This window comes from Vipera ursinii, assembly GCF_947247035.1.
Source record: "Vipera ursinii genome assembly, chromosome: 4".
NCBI lineage: Eukaryota > Metazoa > Chordata > Lepidosauria > Squamata > Viperidae > Vipera > Vipera ursinii.
This window is the reverse complement of record NC_139514.1, coordinates 20,462,408-20,481,471: the sequence shown is the minus strand read 5'-3', so window position 1 is coordinate 20,481,471 and position 19,064 is coordinate 20,462,408. Positions and strand designations below refer to the sequence as shown.

The 19,064-nt window shown below is 44.1% G+C and overlaps 1 protein-coding gene across 2 annotated transcripts in view; it reads right to left on the bottom strand.

Moving 5' to 3' along the window:
* Window positions 1-9,889, bottom strand: part of FGF9 (fibroblast growth factor 9) — a 45,060-nt gene extending 35,171 nt beyond the window's left edge. The window contains exon 1 of one of the 2 annotated variants that reach the window (XM_083361868.1): window positions 8,858-9,889. In XM_083361868.1, the coding sequence (XP_083217994.1) occupies window positions 8,858-9,134 (277 nt within the window). In that variant the 5' untranslated portion in view covers window positions 9,135-9,889. Of the gene's footprint in view, window positions 1-2,947; window positions 3,035-8,857 lie in introns of those variants that run through there. The other variant, XM_083361869.1, reaches the window with a different exon arrangement.
* Between the last annotated feature and the right edge of the window lie 9,175 nt (window positions 9,890-19,064).

Below are 19,064 nucleotides of genomic sequence, written 5' to 3'. Positions count from 1 at the left end.
CCCATAACTCAGCCTTCCATCCTTCCGAGGTAGGTAAAATGAGGACCCAGATTGTTGGGGGCAATTAAGCTGACTTTGTAATAATGCCGCTTGGGGTGTGTGTGAAAGCCCTAATAAGCAGGCATATACATAGAATGAAGGCTACTGCTAAGCTTGTAAGCCGCCCTGAGTCTTCGGAGAAGGGCGGGATATAAATGGAATTAAAATAAAATAAATAAAATAACTCAAAATGCATTCCGTATCCTGTCCTAAGGCATGGGAGACCTTCTTCTAGGCCAGGAGTAGGCAACCTTGGCTCTTTTATGACTCGTGGACTTCAACTCCCAGAATTCCTGAGCCAGCTGTGCTGGCTCAGGAATTCTGGGAGTTGTCCACGAGTCATAAAAGAGCCAAGGTTGCCATCTAGGCAATATATTTTCAGGTAGCTACAGAGTGCTCCTGTATGCCTCTACCTACAGACTCTTCTCAGGGCTAAACATGCCCTGTTCCTTCCACCTGTCCTGAGAACTTAATTCCTAGACTCCTGATCATCCCTATTGTCTAAATCCTCCTTAAAATATGGTAAGCAGAATGGAGAATAAAGTGGAACAATTATTAGAAGCTATAGTTCTGCAGCTTAAATTGCATTTGTTCTTTTGGCGACCACATCATATCAACTTCTATTTAGTTGTCAATAAGCTATTATTCCTATTTCACCAGTATCATTACCAAGTCAGAATACTCCTATCTTATACATGTAGATTTCATTTATTTTTCTTAAGATCATTTTATATTTCTCTCTGCTAAATTTCATTTTTAATGTGTGCCATTGTGCCCATAGTAAAAAATGACAATAAAGGTTATTTATTAAGCCAACTTATTTAATATTTCATGTTTATCATCAAAGGTTATGTTAGTCTGCTAATTTAAGTTTAAACTGTACTACCAGAAAAGCATAACTCTGACCGAACTGAGTTCTGCTAGTGATCAGTATTTTTTTCTCAGGAAAAAACAATCTTGTCAGATTACATGCCTATCTAATCAATCTACCTGAGAGATCATGGGCAGAAAATTTACACCATTCAATAAGGCCACATCCATAGGTATAAATCCCAAATTATGACAGAAGTCAAACTTTTCCAATAGGTCCAGCCAAACACACTGTCAAATCTAGTGATGAAACAGTTCTGGATGGGGGGGTGGGGAAGGAGATGGAACAACCTGACCGTTAGCTTTTTAATGGTCATATTTAATTAAGTGCTAAGTCATCCAACAAACATTTCAATACTTGCTAATCATAATGTCAGAAGAGATTGCCAAATATAGTTATAAATAAGATAAATTATGTCTATAGCATTCCAACAGTCTACTATTAAGTTTTAAAGTTTGCTTGATGAGGGACCAGATGAAAATTCCAGGGATATTAATTAGACTGCTGGAAAAAAAATCTTTGAAGAAGCAAATGATAAATCTCTTCCCCAAATGCTTGTATGGATGCAGTCCCATTGCCTCCTAGAGTTCAACTCCATTTCAAAGACCCTTTTCCCCCAAGATTCTTGAAGATTTTTGAGCAGGTATAGATACTTGGGATAGGGACACGGTGGCTCAGTGGGTTAGGACGCTGAGCTTGTCAATCAGAAGGTCGGCAGTTTGGCGGGTTGAATCCCGAGTGCCGCCTAACAGAGTGAGCACCTGTTACTCGTCCCAGCTTCTGCCAACCTAGCAGTTCGAAAGCATGTAAAAATGCAAGTAAAAAAATAGGGACCACTACGGTGGGAAGGTAACAGGATTCCGTGTGCCTTTGGCGTCTAGTCATGCCGGCCACATGACCACGGAGACGTCCTCAGACAAGCGCTGGCTCTTCGGCTTTGAAACGGAGATGAGCACCGGCCCCTAGAGTTGGAAAATGACTAGCACGCATGTGTGGGGGAACCTTTAACTTTACCTTATAGATACTTCTAACATAACTCTTCCTCCCCTTCTAGTGCTTCTGTTCTTCTGAATAAATATGAATCCTCAGCTAAATTGTTTGGAGAGTCAGTAATATCCTTTACATATTTGATTAAATACTTCTGATATGAATATAGGTTAAGATAGTATGGATAGATTAAAACTATGGAATTTGGGACTTATCCAGGAAATTATCTTAATAAGCAAATAGATGGCCCCAAGCACTCTGTATTGCTTAACTTCCTCCACAGGATGGATTCACACAATGTACTAAAATGTAAATTTGAATTAAAAGCACATTTCCTAAGTTTACATTACATTTGATTTATTACATAACATCAAGACTTTATTGACCGACTACAGATATATTATCTTCATGATCTGTCCCTAACCTAGTCCTTCAACTTTTCCAACACTGTACTTATCACTATGGTAACTAAGTCTATTCACCTTGATGCTAATGGTCCTTCTTTCTTCTATCTTTTTCACCATTAGACCCACATAACATACATTGCCCAAATAATAAGCCATATTGTAGCTTAACCTGATGTTTTGATTCGCCCAACATATTAAGAGAATCACCCGGCTTCCATACAAAAATTACACACTGTCCAACTCTTATCTTAGCCTGGCACGCTGTACAAAACCAACTGTAGAACCATAATGTCGGATAAACCTACACCAAGCAATCCCTTGTTCCATGCATGATCTGCTCCTCAGTTCCTCTTCCCTGGTAAATGAGCATCCATTTAAATCTTTCCAATTGTGTAAAGCAGTGGTCTTCAAACTTGGCCCTTTTATGACTTGCGGACTTCAACTCCCAGAATTCCTCAGCCGGGCACACTGGCTGAGGAATTCTGGGAGTTGAAGTCCACAAGTCATAAAAGGGCCAAGTTTGAAGACCCCCTGGTGTAAAGGGCAGTTTCCCAATCAGATGTTGCAATGTCAAGCAATTTTTACCTACATAACGTCCCCCCCCCCACACACAAAAGTCCTGAACATTTTTTGCTGTCGTCACATTTTCTAATCTTGCTTTCTGAACAAGTAGAAAATAAGGTGGTCTCCTTCAGCAGCGGCGGTCTTTGATACCTCATCTTTTGTACAAGCTCTTTAGGGCAGGGAGAAAATGGGAAACCATAAAGAAGGAAGACACATACACCTAACCCTCAGTTTACACGGGAGCACAAACTAAAACAAGCCTGTAGGCTGCATTTCAGTTTTGGTTCTGCGGCTGCACGGTGGAAGGAAAAGAAAGGGCGAGGAAAAAGACAAAAATAGCTCTCGAAGCAGCAAGCTCTGTTTAGCAGCCGCAGGCAACGAGGGAAATAAAAGCGGGCCACGAGGCGAGGTCACTCCTCCGAGGGAGAGGCTCGCGCGTCTGCCTCTCTCTCCTCCGCCTTCGGCACCACCTTCAAAGGCCTCAGCCGGGGAAAGCAGCGGATATCCTGGGCAAAAAAAAAAAAAAACACCAGAGAAGGGCTTCCTCCGCATACTGTCCCCAAAAGTCTTAGCGCAGGTCCCTCTTTCTCCGTTTTCCCAGCGATTATCTGCCACTGAATTTCTTAGCCCGCTCCGGGGAAATTAAGGAACTGGCGGGCAAGGGAGCACACACCTGCTGCGGTAGTTGGATTTTACGCCCCGACGGACAGTCTACAACAGGGGTCTTCAAACTTGGCCCTTTTATGACTTGTGGACTTCAACTCCCAGAATTCCTCAGCCAGCAAAGCTGGCTGAGGAATTCTGGGAGTTGAAGTCCACAAGTCATAAAAGGGCCAAGTTTGAAGACCCCTGGTCTACAAAAAGGAGGAGGGGGGGGGGAGCTTGACATTGAAAGCCGCTTGGAGCCGCGAAGAAGGCTCCCATCTTTGTGCTGCGCAATTCCGGACGACCGCGGGGCCTCCAGGAGTTTGTGCTTTGCTTTGCTCGCCGCCACCTAGGGGCCTTCCGGATTCCTGTGGCCCAGCCCTCTACTTTTGGGTGCACTGCGGGAGGTTGAAGGGCCTCGCAAGACCTCGCTTGAGCACGTTCCGCGCTTCACGGAGAGGTGCGCCCAGCCCCCACCCCTGACTGAGAACGGCGCTTGGGACTTAACCTTGCACCACGGGTTTCTCTACGTCAGAACTGGCCCTCCACCCTTATCCGTGAGGTGTGTGAACCGTCCTGTCACGCAGCGGCCGGGTTCTCCCTGCCCGCTATTGCGTAGAGCTCACTGAATACAGCGCGCGGCTCCAAATGGCGCGTGCGTTCTGTCTCAATGCCGCGGCCTTTAATTACTCGGGCTGAATTTATTTGACTAAGCTGTGGATGGTTACTTTGCGATTTAGTCCTTCTCTCTCTCTCTCTCTCTCTCTCTCTTCCCTCCTTTTGCCAGCAGCTAACTGCGGAAAGGGGAGGGGCAGTAACAGAAAACCACGAAGGATTCGTGTGGTAGTAGTGCAGAGAAGGGCCAACGCCAAGAGGCACGCCTTTCCACCCTACTTCTAGAGATCATGGATTTTAGAGACACGTTGCTGACTAAATTTTGGGGAGAACGCGATATTTTGCATAGTGACATGTTAAAAAATGGGCTTGGTCACCCAGAATCGCGTTTCAAGTCCAGAAGAGTAAAAGAAAAATGTTGCGGAAAAAGCAACACTATCACAGTTTAAACAGATTTATTCTGGTGTAAACTTTACAGCAAGATAAAAATGGCAGATAGGTTTTTTTTACATCGCTGAACACATTTATTAATGTGAGGAGGGTATAAACACCACAGTGAATCTATACACTAGATTCTTTGGCATGAAGCTACTATGGACTTTAAATCAAATGCAAAAATCAGTATAATTGCTAGAAAAACGGCAAAGAGTTTTCTATATTTCTACCATGAATCGCCTGAATTTTTGCAGTCCAGATTTGGTGGTTGCCTAAATAAATGGGTAAATAACCTGAAAACTATATACAATTATTGAGAGATAGACTGTAGAACAGCCTTTCCAGACCCAGTGCCTTCTAGATATGCTGGAAATTTGGAATCTGCACATCTGGAAGAGTTTTTTTAGAAGTTATTATGAATATCTTAGTTGCATTACTAACTGCAGTCCCCAAACATACTAAAATATTCCTCTGAATTGAACGGAAATCAGTGTTAGGGATGGCATTACACACTCCATTTTGAGTGAATGAATTTCTGCTACTAATCTTAATAAAAAGGCAAGCTTCTTAAAAAGCATATTCTACAGCTTTTATATAACTGCCCTGGTCTCTGTAGAATCTAGAAACCAAACTAGGTATAAAAGAAGTCAAGATATATAAAGCTTGATGTTTTGCCAAGTATATTCAGGGAGGCTCTTTCCTAGGTTTTTCTCTTTCTAAAAAATATAATGTATAGCACAGGTGTTTTTTATTCTTTTGGAGTCACCTGTGCTCTGCAGGTGCCATTCCAGGAATCTGAATTGTGCATGCAGCTTTTATTTCTTTCATGTTTATTGCTCTATTAATCTAGTTCATCTACAATCAGGATTCCTTTACAACAGCTGGACATACTGTAAATCAGATTGCAGGCTGCACAGCTTCAGAAATAGCACCTGTGAGTTTGCTTCATACAATATGCATGCTGAAAATATGGCCTATCAACAAAGGAAGTTGGATTTATTCAGTTAATGGTGGAGTAATAAGTTAAATGTAAATAGCTACTGAATTCAGTGGAATCTGCCCTAAATGGGTGGTCATGGGGTTTGCAGGCTTATAATTTTCACTGTATAATTTCCTGTGATGAAAAAACCCATATTTACTACTTATTACTATACACATTGACCACACTGGCACTTTCTACACAATTTGGACTTCAGCAACCACAATTACCCAGCCCAAAGTTACCAGATCTGAACTCCAACACCAATAGAAAACAAGGGTATTGCCAGTGGATGTAAAAACAAACCTCAACAACTAGTACTGTAATCTAAGCACCACCTTTTTTCAGTGTGTATTGTGATGAACATTTAAAGGGTAAAGGGTTGGATTGCATGGTGGTGGATGCCACTTGACTTTTTTTTTTGACAACTCTGCAAACATCATGCTAGAAAAGAGGATATCACCACATCAAGCTCTATCACTTTACCTAATCTTTCAATTTTTCCTGTGCATCACTCCAAAGCTATTCTTTTCAAATAAGTGAAGAAAACAGCTGGATTTTTGTTACATTCAGAGAAGCACAAAACAGTATTTCTGATTTATAAAACAGAATATTAGCTGGCATAATTTCCCCATTCTGTGTAATAAAGTCCCCTAAGTAAAGTTTCCTTGAGTCAAAGTCAACTACACATGGACAGCCCATGATGTTTTCCCTGATAACGATGCAGAAGTGATTTGCCACTGTCTTCTTAGCCATCAGATCTGCTCTCCTGGGATTCTTTGAGTGCTTCGGAGTACTAATTAAGTCTCACCATTCTTAAGACTTCCACAAGGGTCGGTCTTCTCCACTTTAAGAGGCTGGCGTTGTGGCAGGTAAGATGGATAGCCATTTAAATCAAAGGAAGACTCTTGAATTTAACTGCAAATGATGCATTCCTCTGAACCGCTGGCATAGCGGTGCCCCTTAGATCAGCGTTTCCCAACCTTAGGAACTTGAAGATGCGTGGACTTCAACTCCCAGAATTCCCCAGCCAGCATAGCTGGCTGGGGAATTCTGGGAGTTGAAGTCCACGCATCTTCAAGTTCCTAAAGGTTGGGAAACGCTGCCTTAGATATTTGTTTTTAAAGAACTGTTCTCCTGTAAAGGGGATTGACTATTCAATTCAAGGCCACCTCAAGGGAGTGGCGAGAGGAGGAGAAGGCGGAGTTTAGGACCCCGCGGCATTGTCTTCCAGCTGCTGCTGTTGCCGCCGCGCAATTGCGCGAGGGAGCAGCAGCAGCAGCAGCAGCAGCAGCAGCAGCAGCTCGGCCACCGTACACCTGCTGTCGGCTGAGTCCGCGGACTGGTGCTGAGCGTTAGACCCGACTGCAGATCTCGCCTTTTAACACACCGCCGCTTCCGGCTTTCGACCTCGCGCCCGAAAATGTACCGTAACGCTTCCAGTCCGGTCTTTCAGAGCGCGCGCGTATAGCCCTATACATATACATATAGCCATGCTCACACCCTGCACCAGATCTCAACCGCTGCGTAAGGGCCACGCAAAGCCATTTCGGAGCAAAAGGGGCGTGCAGAAGACAGAGCAGGCTCCAAACCAATTCTTGTTTAATAGCCCAACTTTCTTCCCTCGGGCATTGCTACCGCCTCTTGGATTCCTTTCCATGTCACACACACACGCCCCCCGCGTCTAGGAGACGGGCCACACTTTTAACAACCTTTTATTAGGAAAGGTGTTCCTAGGAGCTTCGCAAGTCCGATTCTCTTCGAAAACCGGGCGGGGGTTGGTGGAGGGGCTGAAAATCGGATGCGTGTCCTCAGAGCTAAGGAAAGGCAATTCAGGCAAGAATATAAAAGGAGGTGGAGGGTTATAACAAGACCTGTTCGCAGAACTGCGGCATTTCCAAATGGCTCTTGAAAGCAGTAAAAGACATGAAATGGAGATTTTGGCCTTAAAGCATGACGGTGGAAAGGGAAGGGAAATCACCGCTGAACTTGATGTTTTATGATCTGGGCCAAGTGCAGTCAGGTGGATTTCCCCGCAAGTCAACTCCTTCCAACAGCATTTGGAGCCCGGCTCTCTTAAGTGGGATTGCTTCATTCTATCCATTTTCCAAAGTTCAGTCCGTGCAATTAAATCAGACCCGCGACTTAAAACCCAGCGATATAAACCAAAACTCACGGACGGTCCCTATGAATGTGTGGCATGGCATCCGCCGCCCCGCCCCCCACTCCGCCAAGAGATAGGAACTACAACTCCCATCATTCTCAAATCATGCTATTTGTGGACAAAGGCATTTGCGATTCCAGGACCTCTGGAGTAAGGCTAGTTGGGAAAGGCTGAACAAGTTCATCGGCTGTCTATGGTGAGTCACAGAGAAGATTCCTTGAGAGAGGTCTTAAAAAATAAAAACCTTTAAGCGAAGTCCGTGTTTAGCTGCTAGCCAGCGCGGGTCTTTTATTTGATATTGGGTATCTAAGAATGCGGACACCCACCCATGCAACAGAAACGCGAAGATAAAGCAAAGGCTTCTTTTCCTTTCCAGAACAGAATCTTTCAAACTTGGTCACCTGGCTGATTTCAGGAGATGAAAAAGGGCGACTTCCTTGGATGGGAGACCCTGGGGAAGCAGAGCTGTCTACTGGCTGAGAAGAATCGTACTAGAATTATTTCGGGACCAAACGAATCTTGGTTTATTGTGCCGGTAACCGACAGTCAGCGGGGCTGGCTCGGTCCGGACAGTCCTTCTCTCTGGAAAAAAGAGGGGTCCCTTTAGCGGCGGAAGAGCTAGCGCAGGGACGGCCGACAAGGTCTGCTGCAGTTCAGGCAGGTGGATGGAAGCAGATAGGAAAGGGGAGTAGGGAGAACAGATCGTGAAAACACTTTGCAGGATTACGAAAGTGAAAAGCCCAATTCTCTGCACGTCTGCTTGCTTGGCGCTTACTTAAGAGTTGAAGAGGCGCCCAGCTAAACAGACAGAGAATTCCTGCCCCGATTGGAAACGGGTTCACAGGAAGACGGGCTGCACCTCTGCGGAAAGAGGACCCTTCCCTCTGGTTATCAACGCTTGCATTTACTCCTAAGTAAAGGAAGGAGAGAGAGAGAGCGCGGGCCGCATCTGTGATTTTTATCAAGCTATGGTGCTCTTTTTTCCCCCCACCCTTACTTGGACACTTGCTGGGCTTCACCACGGCGCCATCCCCCAGCAGCTCCCACTCCTTTTCCTCCCCGCCCCCCCCACCTTGCGCAGGAAAGGGGGTCAGGACGACTTCTGGCATAGCCCTCCCACGGCCACCAGGGGGTTAATCGCCCATACCTACCAAATCTGCTGTGGTCTTGCCTGGTTCCTTGGATCGTACCATTGGGGAAAATCTCTAAATGAAATCCAGTCCTGCAATAGAGTTGCCTCCGCCTCAGGATGCCTTTTAAGTGATCCAAGTCCGTTACCGCAGGCCCCCGGGGGAGTCCACCTGCTTCGGACTGCCCCAGGTGGTCGCTTAACAAAACCGGGCTGTCCGCCGGCAACACGGGCACGTTCCCAAAGGGCCCCGCGTCTTGGACCCCGAGATAGTTCCCAACTTCACCTAAAGGAGCCATCAGGAGCGGGGGAGGGGAGGAGGAGGAGGAGGGGGGGAAGGTAAGCGCTTTTTTTTGGCAGCAAATTGTAACTGCTGGTGGCCAACCTAAGATTTTTCTTCTTTTTTTCTTTTTATTTTTTAAAGAATGTGTTCCCACTCCGTTCTTCCCCTTCCACTTGCAGTTACGTTGAGGGAAGGCGGGGGAAAAGATTTCTGTTTTAATCCATCAATAATCGCACGGATTCCAAACAAAAAAACAACAGAGTGACACCAGAGTAAAAGCAGCCCGCTGTTTCGGCTGGCCTCAGGTTCAAGGTCAAATCGCCACTCAGTCTGAAAAAAGCAGCGCGCTCGCTCCGCACCGGGACATAGCTCTCAGCCCCTCGGGTTGTGGGTCTAGAAGCAGCGGACGAGGTCTATGTTCCCGGGGCTCTTAGCAGGCGGTGAGGTCTTCTGCCCATTCAGCCGTAAAAAGAATAAAAATCCGTAGTTTCTCCATTGGGTTTAGGAGCGGAATGACCATAGCAACTTCGACGCCTTAGGCGTTACAGAGGGCAGTGGGGACATACAATATCGATATATGGCATCTTAGATTCCCGGCCGCCGCCAGGCTTTTTTATGGGTTCTGCTTCCCAAAAGACATGCGCTCTTTTTAGTCTATACCAGGCTGCATCTATCAGCATGAATCCTAAAAAGGAGGGGAAAGGGAGGGGGGAGAAGAATGGGAGGGGGACATTCACATTTGCTGGCCGAGGCAAATCCTCCCCCCGAAAGGAGAACGGGATTTCTTAAAATAATAATATTTTAAAAAACTTTTTGACGTCCAGATCTATTATCCAGAATCCTACGCGGATGCTCCTCGGTTCAGCCCGGAGAGACGGTCCAGCCCCGAACCACCCAGGCAAGCGGCAAGGCAGCTCCGTCCAAGTGCGGGGGATCTTTTCGTCGAGTTGCTTCGGAACAGGTGTAGCTTTCGGTAGAGCTGGGCCGGGCGTTGTTGTACTCCAGCCCCGAGCTGCTGCGGTTCTCGTCTGTGGCTCTCCCATCCAAGCACGCAGGGAAAAGTGGCGCAGGAAGAGGCATTGGGCTGGGTTTAAGGTAGTCCAGCTTGCGGGCGGCGGAGAGGCTCTCCCAGGTCCTAGCGCTCAACATTACCTGCTGCAATAGACAGCTTACCCCACACCCAGCCTGCTCCAGGCGATCGAATCGCCGCTCGCTCGCTCGCTCTCTCACCGGGACCGATACGCACGCACCCATTTTTTTTTTTTTTTACTGGTCTGCGACACTCCTGGGTCCGTGGTATGCAGTAGGACAGAAAACGATGCGGACCAGAAACTTTGAAGCCGCAATTGAGTCAGGAGCTCACAGAAGAGGTGGGGGGGGGAGGGAGGTGGGGAGGGAGGAAGAGCAGCACGGCCTTAGATCAAAGTAAAAGCTGGTTGGGATTTGATTTTTTTTATTTATTTTTTTTGCTTTGGGTTAGGTGTTTGGTCATTGAATCCGCTGAGTATGTAAAAGGGAGGACCCCCCCACCCCCCACCCCCCACCCCCCACCCTTCAAAGCTTGATATTTGTGCATTCAGCCCGGTCCAGTTTTCCCAGGAGGCTCAGTGGTATTTATTTATTTTTTTTAACAAAAACAAAAGCTTCAATGCGTTTACTTGGGACGGAGTTTTATGGTGGGAGAAACACGCGCTCTGCAAACGAACGCACGCGCTTTTGAAAGCGGCAAAGCCCGCGTTCACCACTTCCCTGGGAAAAGGCTTCCACGCGTCTCCAGAATTCGCGCACGGAACAACCTTTCGGGGCTCGAGAGAGACCTCAGAGGTTCGGAGGTTTGTTTTTTTTTTTTGCTACCCGGAAGTCCAACCACCAGAAGACGGTGGAGGGGGGTGGGTCTGGAGCAGGGGTCTTCAAACTTGGCCCTTTTATGACTTGTGGACTTCAACTCCCAGAATTCCTCAGCCAGCAAAGCTGGCTGAGGAATTCTGGGAGTTGAAGTCCACAAGTCATAAAAGGGCCAAGTTTGAAGACCCCTGGTCTGGAGGGGGAGCAGGCTGCAAAACTTCGGGACGCCTTCCTCCCCGAGAATCTTCCCCTGAATGCGGAGGGAGCGTTTTTTTCTGAGGGCAGCTGAGGTGGGCTTGTCCTCCTCTGAGAGCCATTGACTTCTTCTGCCTAACCCTGTTTCGGGTCATTTTTTTTGTAACGCGGCTTAGCCGTTTGCACTCCAGCGGCTCCAAATTCAGGCGGGCGCCCTTCGTTTCTGCAGCAATACAGCTGGCTGCTGAGGAACCCACGCGGGAGGAAAGGAGAAAAGCCTCGCCGCCCAGCCGCACCGCCGCGAGGTGAGGGTGGCCTTGAGAAGTAGCCCACGTGCTTGCGCTTTTTATTGTGCCGGGGCGCAAAGCTGATTAGGAAACCCCGCCCAGAGTTCTTCCCCAGCCCGGAGGCTGGGATGCCGTTCTGCACGTGGGAACCTGGGTCTTCTACAAAACGGCTGGCTGAAGGCTTGAAGGCTTCCAGACGGTTTGAGCAAAAGCCAATCTCAGAGACGCACTTGGAGCTCTTTTCTTTGTGACCCTCCTGAAAATGTTCCGGGGTTCGGTTGTGAAGAAGACCCTCCTTAGGTGGTAAGTGTCCCTATCATCGAAGTTCAGCCACAGGATTTGTGTGTGTGTGGATGGATAGATAGATAGATAGATAGACAGACAGACAGACAGACAGACAGACAGACAGACAGACAGACAAAAAGAGGAACAAACAGCCACTACCACATGCTTCTCCCAGAAGAAGGAAGCTGAAGCCACCAGCCTGAGGATGACGGATGGGATTCTGTCGAAACGTTGCTTCTACACCTTCAACTCTATGCGGGGAAAAACCTGAATGACCAAAGATCCACATAGATAGATAGAGAGATAGAGATAGATAGATAGATAGATAGATAGATAGATAGATAGATAGATAGATAGATAGATAGATAGATAGATAGATAGATAGATATAGAGAGTTTTCAGCCCTGTAAAGTAAGAATTAGTTTGCAGTCAGCATGGAGTTGTCTTCTAAGCCAGGGATCCCCAACCCTGGTCCATGGACCAATACCAGGCCACAGTATGCCAGCAAGCGGGCCACACAAACAAGCAAAGCCCCATTTGTGGGATGCAGGCAGAAAAACCTTTCTCCATGGAACCGGTCCCTGGTGCCCAAAACGTTGGGGACCTCTGCTCTAAGCATTAGCAGAATGCCACCTTTAATTTGATGGCAAGAGGGATGTCAAACATTTTTAACTTGTTTTGAAACTAAGTTGAAACATACGAAATGTGAGAGGTATTGCCTGTATATTTACTATTTCAGTTCCTCACAAGTACCTAATAAAATCACCATTGCCCTGCAGAAATATGTATATAACATTTGCTGCAGCCTGATGCAATATGTATTCTCCATCTAAGCCTATGAAATAATACATCTTAAGTTGCAACAAGGCATGCTCAAGTAGGTTTTGTTGATTTTCAACTGATTGTATTCATACCTAACTTTAAACCACAATCTGCACACCACAGTGGTTGTATCCACACAACATCCTAAACCAATCCTATGACATTGGATGATGTGCAGAGCCCACCAGGGATGTTATTGTGAAACAGAAATTCAGTTAAAATAGCTTTTAACTGAAGATGCAGCAACCTTACTCTTTTCAAAAAAGCTACAGAAGGACAGGAATAGGAAACCATTGGAAAGTCTAAGACTTTGGCTAGTCTCCTAGTCCTTGATTTCTTGAATCAAAAAGTTCTGGAAGAAGTCAGTGGCAAATACTGTAAAGTTTCTGTTTTTGCCTATAATAATTCGTGTAGTCACAGGAGTGAAACTCAAATGGTAGAATCAGAAGTTAATAGTCGGAAGGCATCTTGGAGATGACCTATTTCAAGTCCCTACCCAATGCAGAAATCCATAGCTACAGCATCCTCCACAAATACTACCCAGTCTCTCATTAAAAATGTCTAGTAAACAGAATTCATCATTTCCTTAAAAAGCCCATGTCATTGTTGAACAGCTCTTATCATTGGGATATTTCTCCTGATATCCAGCTAAATCCATTGGCTTTAAATAATTTCAAAGGTGTTTTTTTTGTTTGGGTAATTTAGCTAAGGTACTGAATTTCATATGAGCTTCTTAAAATTATTTTTGTATTCTGATTTTGAGCATCATTTGTGAAAATGTCCTGACAGTGGGTTCTTGGTAGAAGCTACGCAATATGTCAGCACGGAAGAAAACTGAACTTTAGAGATCACACCCCCACCCCCAATAAATGTTTTAAGGTGACAGACAGTCTGACTTTTAGGTAGCAGTTCAATCAAATTCTTCATGAAATTCTGTATTCAGTATCTTTAATCATGTTTTTAATAGAGTGCTTTGGAACCACAATTCCAAGTTTCATTATGGTCCATTTCATTTTCAAAGAAATCCAAAAAATCGAAGATGTCTTCTTTTGAATCCCATGCTTCAATATCTCTCCGCTCTGCTTTAACTATGAAAATAACAGGCTCTTTCAAATGAAATCTCCATAACTGGAAATTTGAAAGAAGAGGCTACATAAGGATCTGTCAAGATATACTGCTTCATTTTCCTGCCTGTAAGCAGTGGGTTGGACTGGTGATGCTTCCTGCGGTTATTTCCTATGGTTGCATTCACCTGAACAAAGGCAGAGCATCAGGTAATTCTGTAGGAATTAATCAAATCTCTTTTCTGCTTTGTTCCATAAGACTATGCATAGGAGAGCTTATTTTGCCATCTTGATTCCAAGAATCATGTTAAGAAGTCACTTTATATTGACTTTCCTTCTCTTTTTCTAATCTCACTGAAGACATCCAAATCATTTAATATATCAGACTAAAGAGATGTTTAAAAACTGATAAAGACATAATTAAAACAACAATATATCATAGAATATACCCTGGTTCATTTGACAAGTTAAGGCTACACTTTCATTTTCTACTTGGGATTTGCAAAATTCATTTCAGGAAGCAAATCCTTCAAAACAGTAGTAGTTCAAGTTGTTTAGTTTCAAGTTGTATAAATTGTTTGATCATGTTAATTGCATATTACTCTTTTAAGATTTATAAAAATGAAGGGCTGCTTGGAGAAAGATTTAATAAATCTATATACAACTAAAAACCTTTGTTGTCATGACTTTTAACTGGATGAAACAGCATCATAGGGCAACCGATGGGTTAACTTACAGAATCTGTGCAAAATCTGGGACTCGGACTCCCAGGGGAATGAAATTTGGGAAAGTTGTGGCTGCTTCAGTGCTATTGGCTATTGATATGATTTTCATTTTCAATGTTCTGTGATAGATTCCTAGCCAATCTCACAATATTTCACTATCCCCCACATCTAGCAGGAACCACTTACCTGCAGGATGGGAAAGGAAGGGAAGGGAAATTTCCGATGCTCCTTGCCATATTTTTACAAGGAAACACAATGGGGAAGCTGGCAGGAAGTTGGAAATTGTTTTTGTTCCTGCCACTCTTTTGCCTCCCCTTGATCAATCTGTTTCTCTGTTTAGATAAGGAAATATCTCTGAAACGATGACCCAACAGGGTATATAGGCTGTCTAGTCAATATTAAAACTGTTATTTTTCAGATGCTCCCTTGATTGTATAAGTTAATCCAGGACAAGGGTACTTAAATACATCATGAGTACTATTATACAACTAAAACTGGTTTGGTGCCAGGTGTATTTCTTTTAATGAGGTATTTCAGAGCAATAGGAGAAAAACAGACATTTTTTTCATCTACTCTATGGTCATTAAGTAACAGGAAGAAAGGAATCCTCTAACAATCTTACAATTTTTCCCACATTAATTTTGCAACATACTAAATATGCACACAGCTTTACATAAGTCTCCTTCTGATAAATATATCCTTGCCCATTCCCCCAACATGAATTTTGGTTAGAATATTCGGTATTTATTTTGTATAGCTCAAGGTAGCATACATAAGGCTCCTATCTCCTATTTTCCCCACAACAACCATCTAAGGTGGGTTGGGAATTTGCCCCAAATGACCCAACCAGCTTTCATGTGTAAGAGAGCATTAGAATTATAATCTCTAGCACCTTAAACACTATATCAAGCTAGGTCCATTTCAATCTGAGCCTCTTTTGTACATGCAGAGGACATCACGATGCACAGGGGACAGAGCTTGTATTTTGACAATGCAATACTGCATCATTTCTCCCTCAACCACTTGCTCCCCATTCCACAGACACCTCTATGGAAGTGAACAATAAAAGTGAAAGCAAGATAGGAACTTGAACTTTGCTGTTGGAGAATTCCTGAGAATATTATGGGCCACCAAGAAAACAAACAAGTGGATCATTGAACAAATCAACTCAGAGTTCTCACTTGAAAAACAAATGACCAAGTTCAAATTATTTACTTCAGACATGTTATACAAACCCAGCTCTCTAGAGAAGGATCTAATGCTGAGAAAGCAGAAGGAAAAGAATAAAAGAACAAGGCAATAATAAGGTGCATAGACACAATTGCAGGGGCAGTGAATGCACAGTTGGAAGACCTGAAAGATCTTCTCCATGTACATCTGTTCCTTAAAAGGTTTATCTATCTATGAGGTTACTAAGAGTGAACAACAAATTGAGGCACATAATGAATCAAAAAGTAGATATGTGTTGTGATTCAGCGTCAGCCTGTGGTTCCGGCAGCTGAGTCTGATGATTCTGAAGAGGAGGAGGAGGAGGGGTTTGGAGAGCCTTTGGTATCAGAGGGAGGTTCTGATGCACTGCAGGACCCTCAGCCTGGCCCCTCCCATCTTGTTCCTCATCAGACTCAGCCATGTGAGCATGAGGTATTGGAAGGAGATGATCCACAGCTGGCTCTGTTCAGGGACGCTAGGAGCAGGAGGCAATCTAGCAGAACAAAACAGAGGAAGGCAATGAGGCAACTCAGGAGAAGGCAATGAGAAGCCACACCTTGGGACTGCTGATAAAAGGGGAAGGTGTGGGAGGTGCTGGTTACTGAAGGCAACCATTTGAAGATCTTCTGCTAGAGTCCTGGTCTGTTATTCCTGTTTAACTCTTGTTTGAACTTTTCATTTAACTCTTGTTTGAACTTTTGATTTCTTTGTCAATAAATTTGGTTGGGTTTTTTCCAGCCTGTTGACTATAAAAAGGGGGTTGTCCCTGACATTCAAACAGGGCCGGTCATAGGCTGGAACAGAACAATATGTTAGGATAAGAACTATCTGGAAATTGTAGGCCTACCTATCATCTAAGAACATGAAGCTGGAAAAGAAATTTCAAAGTAGGCAACTGCAAGACACCTCCATAATTCTGCCAAGAAAACTTCATGGCTACAATAATCAGAGTTGTTGGGTGTTGGGCAGTTTACAAATTTAATAAGTGAATGAAATCTGAAATCTTTATAGTTTTATATTTGGATTTGTACAATTCACTGAACACTAAGCTAATCCCTTGTCCCCATTCAACTGTGAAGATTTCCTGGTTTGTGGCTTATTTCATCCTGCCCTTGACATATGGAGAAATGCACCTTATCTGAAACATTCATCTCATTCTTTAGTAACTTTGGCCTGCAAACCTGCTTTTAGCATTCATTAGATTATTATCCTCATGCTTTCATGAGTAGGAACACTGAAAACTCCTTGTTCAGGAGACTGACTTCCATCTGTGTTCACTGTTTATGCTATACACTTGTATCACATACAGAACCACCAAGTGGACATCCACATTTTAGTTATTATGTTATGTGAATCAAACTCGTACAGTTAGCTTTTGTTTCAGTGTGTCATAGGAACCATAGAAAATTATTAGATTGTTCCACCCCAGGCAATCAATGGACCCAACTATGTTTCAATGGGACCGTCAGGTTGTTCTGGAAGGTCTGCTGCTGCGTGGTTCACCATGAGCCTTGGTGGAGCAGTGGGCTAACGCCTCCTTAAGTAACACCAGCTGCCTGCAATTAGTGCAGGTTCGAGTCCCACCAGGCTCAAGGTTGACTCAGCCTTCCATCCTTCCGAGGTAGGTAAAATGAGGACCCAGATTGTTGGGGGCAATTAAGCTGACTTTGTAATAATGCCGCTTGGGGTGTGTGTGTGTGAAAGCCCTAATAAGCAGGCATATACATAGAATGAAGGCTACTGCTAAGCTTGTAAGCCGCCCTGAGTCTTCGGAGAAGGGCGGGATATAAATGGAATTAAAATAAAATAAATAAATAAAAAAAAATAAACCAAAGCCCTTGCAGCTATAAAAGGCCAGCTAGGGCTATGGATCTGATTACACTCAATTTATCTGCTGCCACGGATCCTGGAACTCCTGGTTTACAGAGAGGCTAAGGGAGATGAAGTAGGAAAGGACTTGCTTAGAGCATCTCTAGGCTCAGTTGAGAAGGAGCGAACCTAATCAGTCATGAGCTAGACATGCTAGAGTAAAAGGGGACAAAACATCAATATTTCTCCACCTTTATTGCATTCACCGATAGCCATCCAGCAGCCTTGTTTCAGGTAATCAGAGGCCTTGGGAGGGAGTTGCCCTGGAATTAGGTTTAAAATTCTTAGTGAAATATGCAAAATACGGTAGGTTTTTTTAAAAAATCACAATACAGTAGTTGTGTGTGTGTGTGTGTATACACACACATACACACAGAGAGACTCATAATATTTGCTATATTATGTGTGTGTGTGTGTGTGTGTGTGTATGTAATTGATTACTGTTATAACAACATACTACAACATACTAAGTAAATCTGGTTTCCCCATATGACCCTCGGACACTGCAACTTCCATAAATATGAGTCAGTTGCCAAGCGTCCAAATTTTGATCACATGATCACTGAGATGCTACAATGGTTGTAAGTGTGAAAAATGGGCATAAGCAGTGCTTTTTTTGTAAGAAAAAGGTGCTGGAACTCACATCTTGTTAATCACAAGCCGAGCAGTGCCACAAGTGGAGCAATACCATCACAACCAGTGTGGACGAAGTACGCATGCATCAGACTCGACACACAAGCAGCCCGCATGCACCATTTTAATGATTTTGCCGCCAACCTGCTACGCTCGACAGGGCAATTCAAGTCCACGTGGACCAAACATCAAATTTTCAAAAGTTACTTTTAAAACTTGGAAAATCTGTCGGAAAAAGGGGCCGGAACTCTGTTCCGGTGCGTTCTATTACAAAAAAAGCACTGGGCATCCTATATCAACAACCTAACAGTCCTATATCCTATATCTAACAGTCCTTTACCAGCTCTATCTTCTGAGTGCATCCTAATAAGGGTCAAGGGCCACTCCATGCAGACAGCCCGGGAGATTTCCACTGTTGATGGATTTAAAGCCTCAAAAACCTACAGGGTTTCACTCTCCCCATCTAGTTTCAGTGATAAATTGCTAAACAAAGTAACAAAAGCAAACTCCGTATCATATCCAATATAAAAACCCCAGTGGATCCAGACAATTAGTTTATTCTCTCTGGATAAAATTCAGTCAAAGTCACAGCATATCAAAGTATGTTTCTTTTCTCCTCTCTCTGAAATTAAAGTAGTTAACCTTGGCTGGTATTCCCCTAGTTTCTTTCCAACACGCAAATCTCAACTACACAGTAATAAAAAATAATACTATCCAGGTGGTTGATTTTTTTCAGCTGAAAATTTGAAGACATATGCTACACTGTTTTGCCTCTGGGAGGAAAGACAGCAAAACTAATTTTACCAGCAATGCCAAAATAGCTAGGGTTGGCCTGACAATAATAGCTATCGTGTAAACATAATCTTTCTATATAAAGACACTTGGGCCTCATTCCTTGACAGGGATATCAAAATTCTTCATATTCTTCCAGAACACACAGAAAGATCCAAACTGGTATACAGATTGTCCACACACCCTATTTAGTAGCGAGGTCTTAAAATAAGACTTAAAA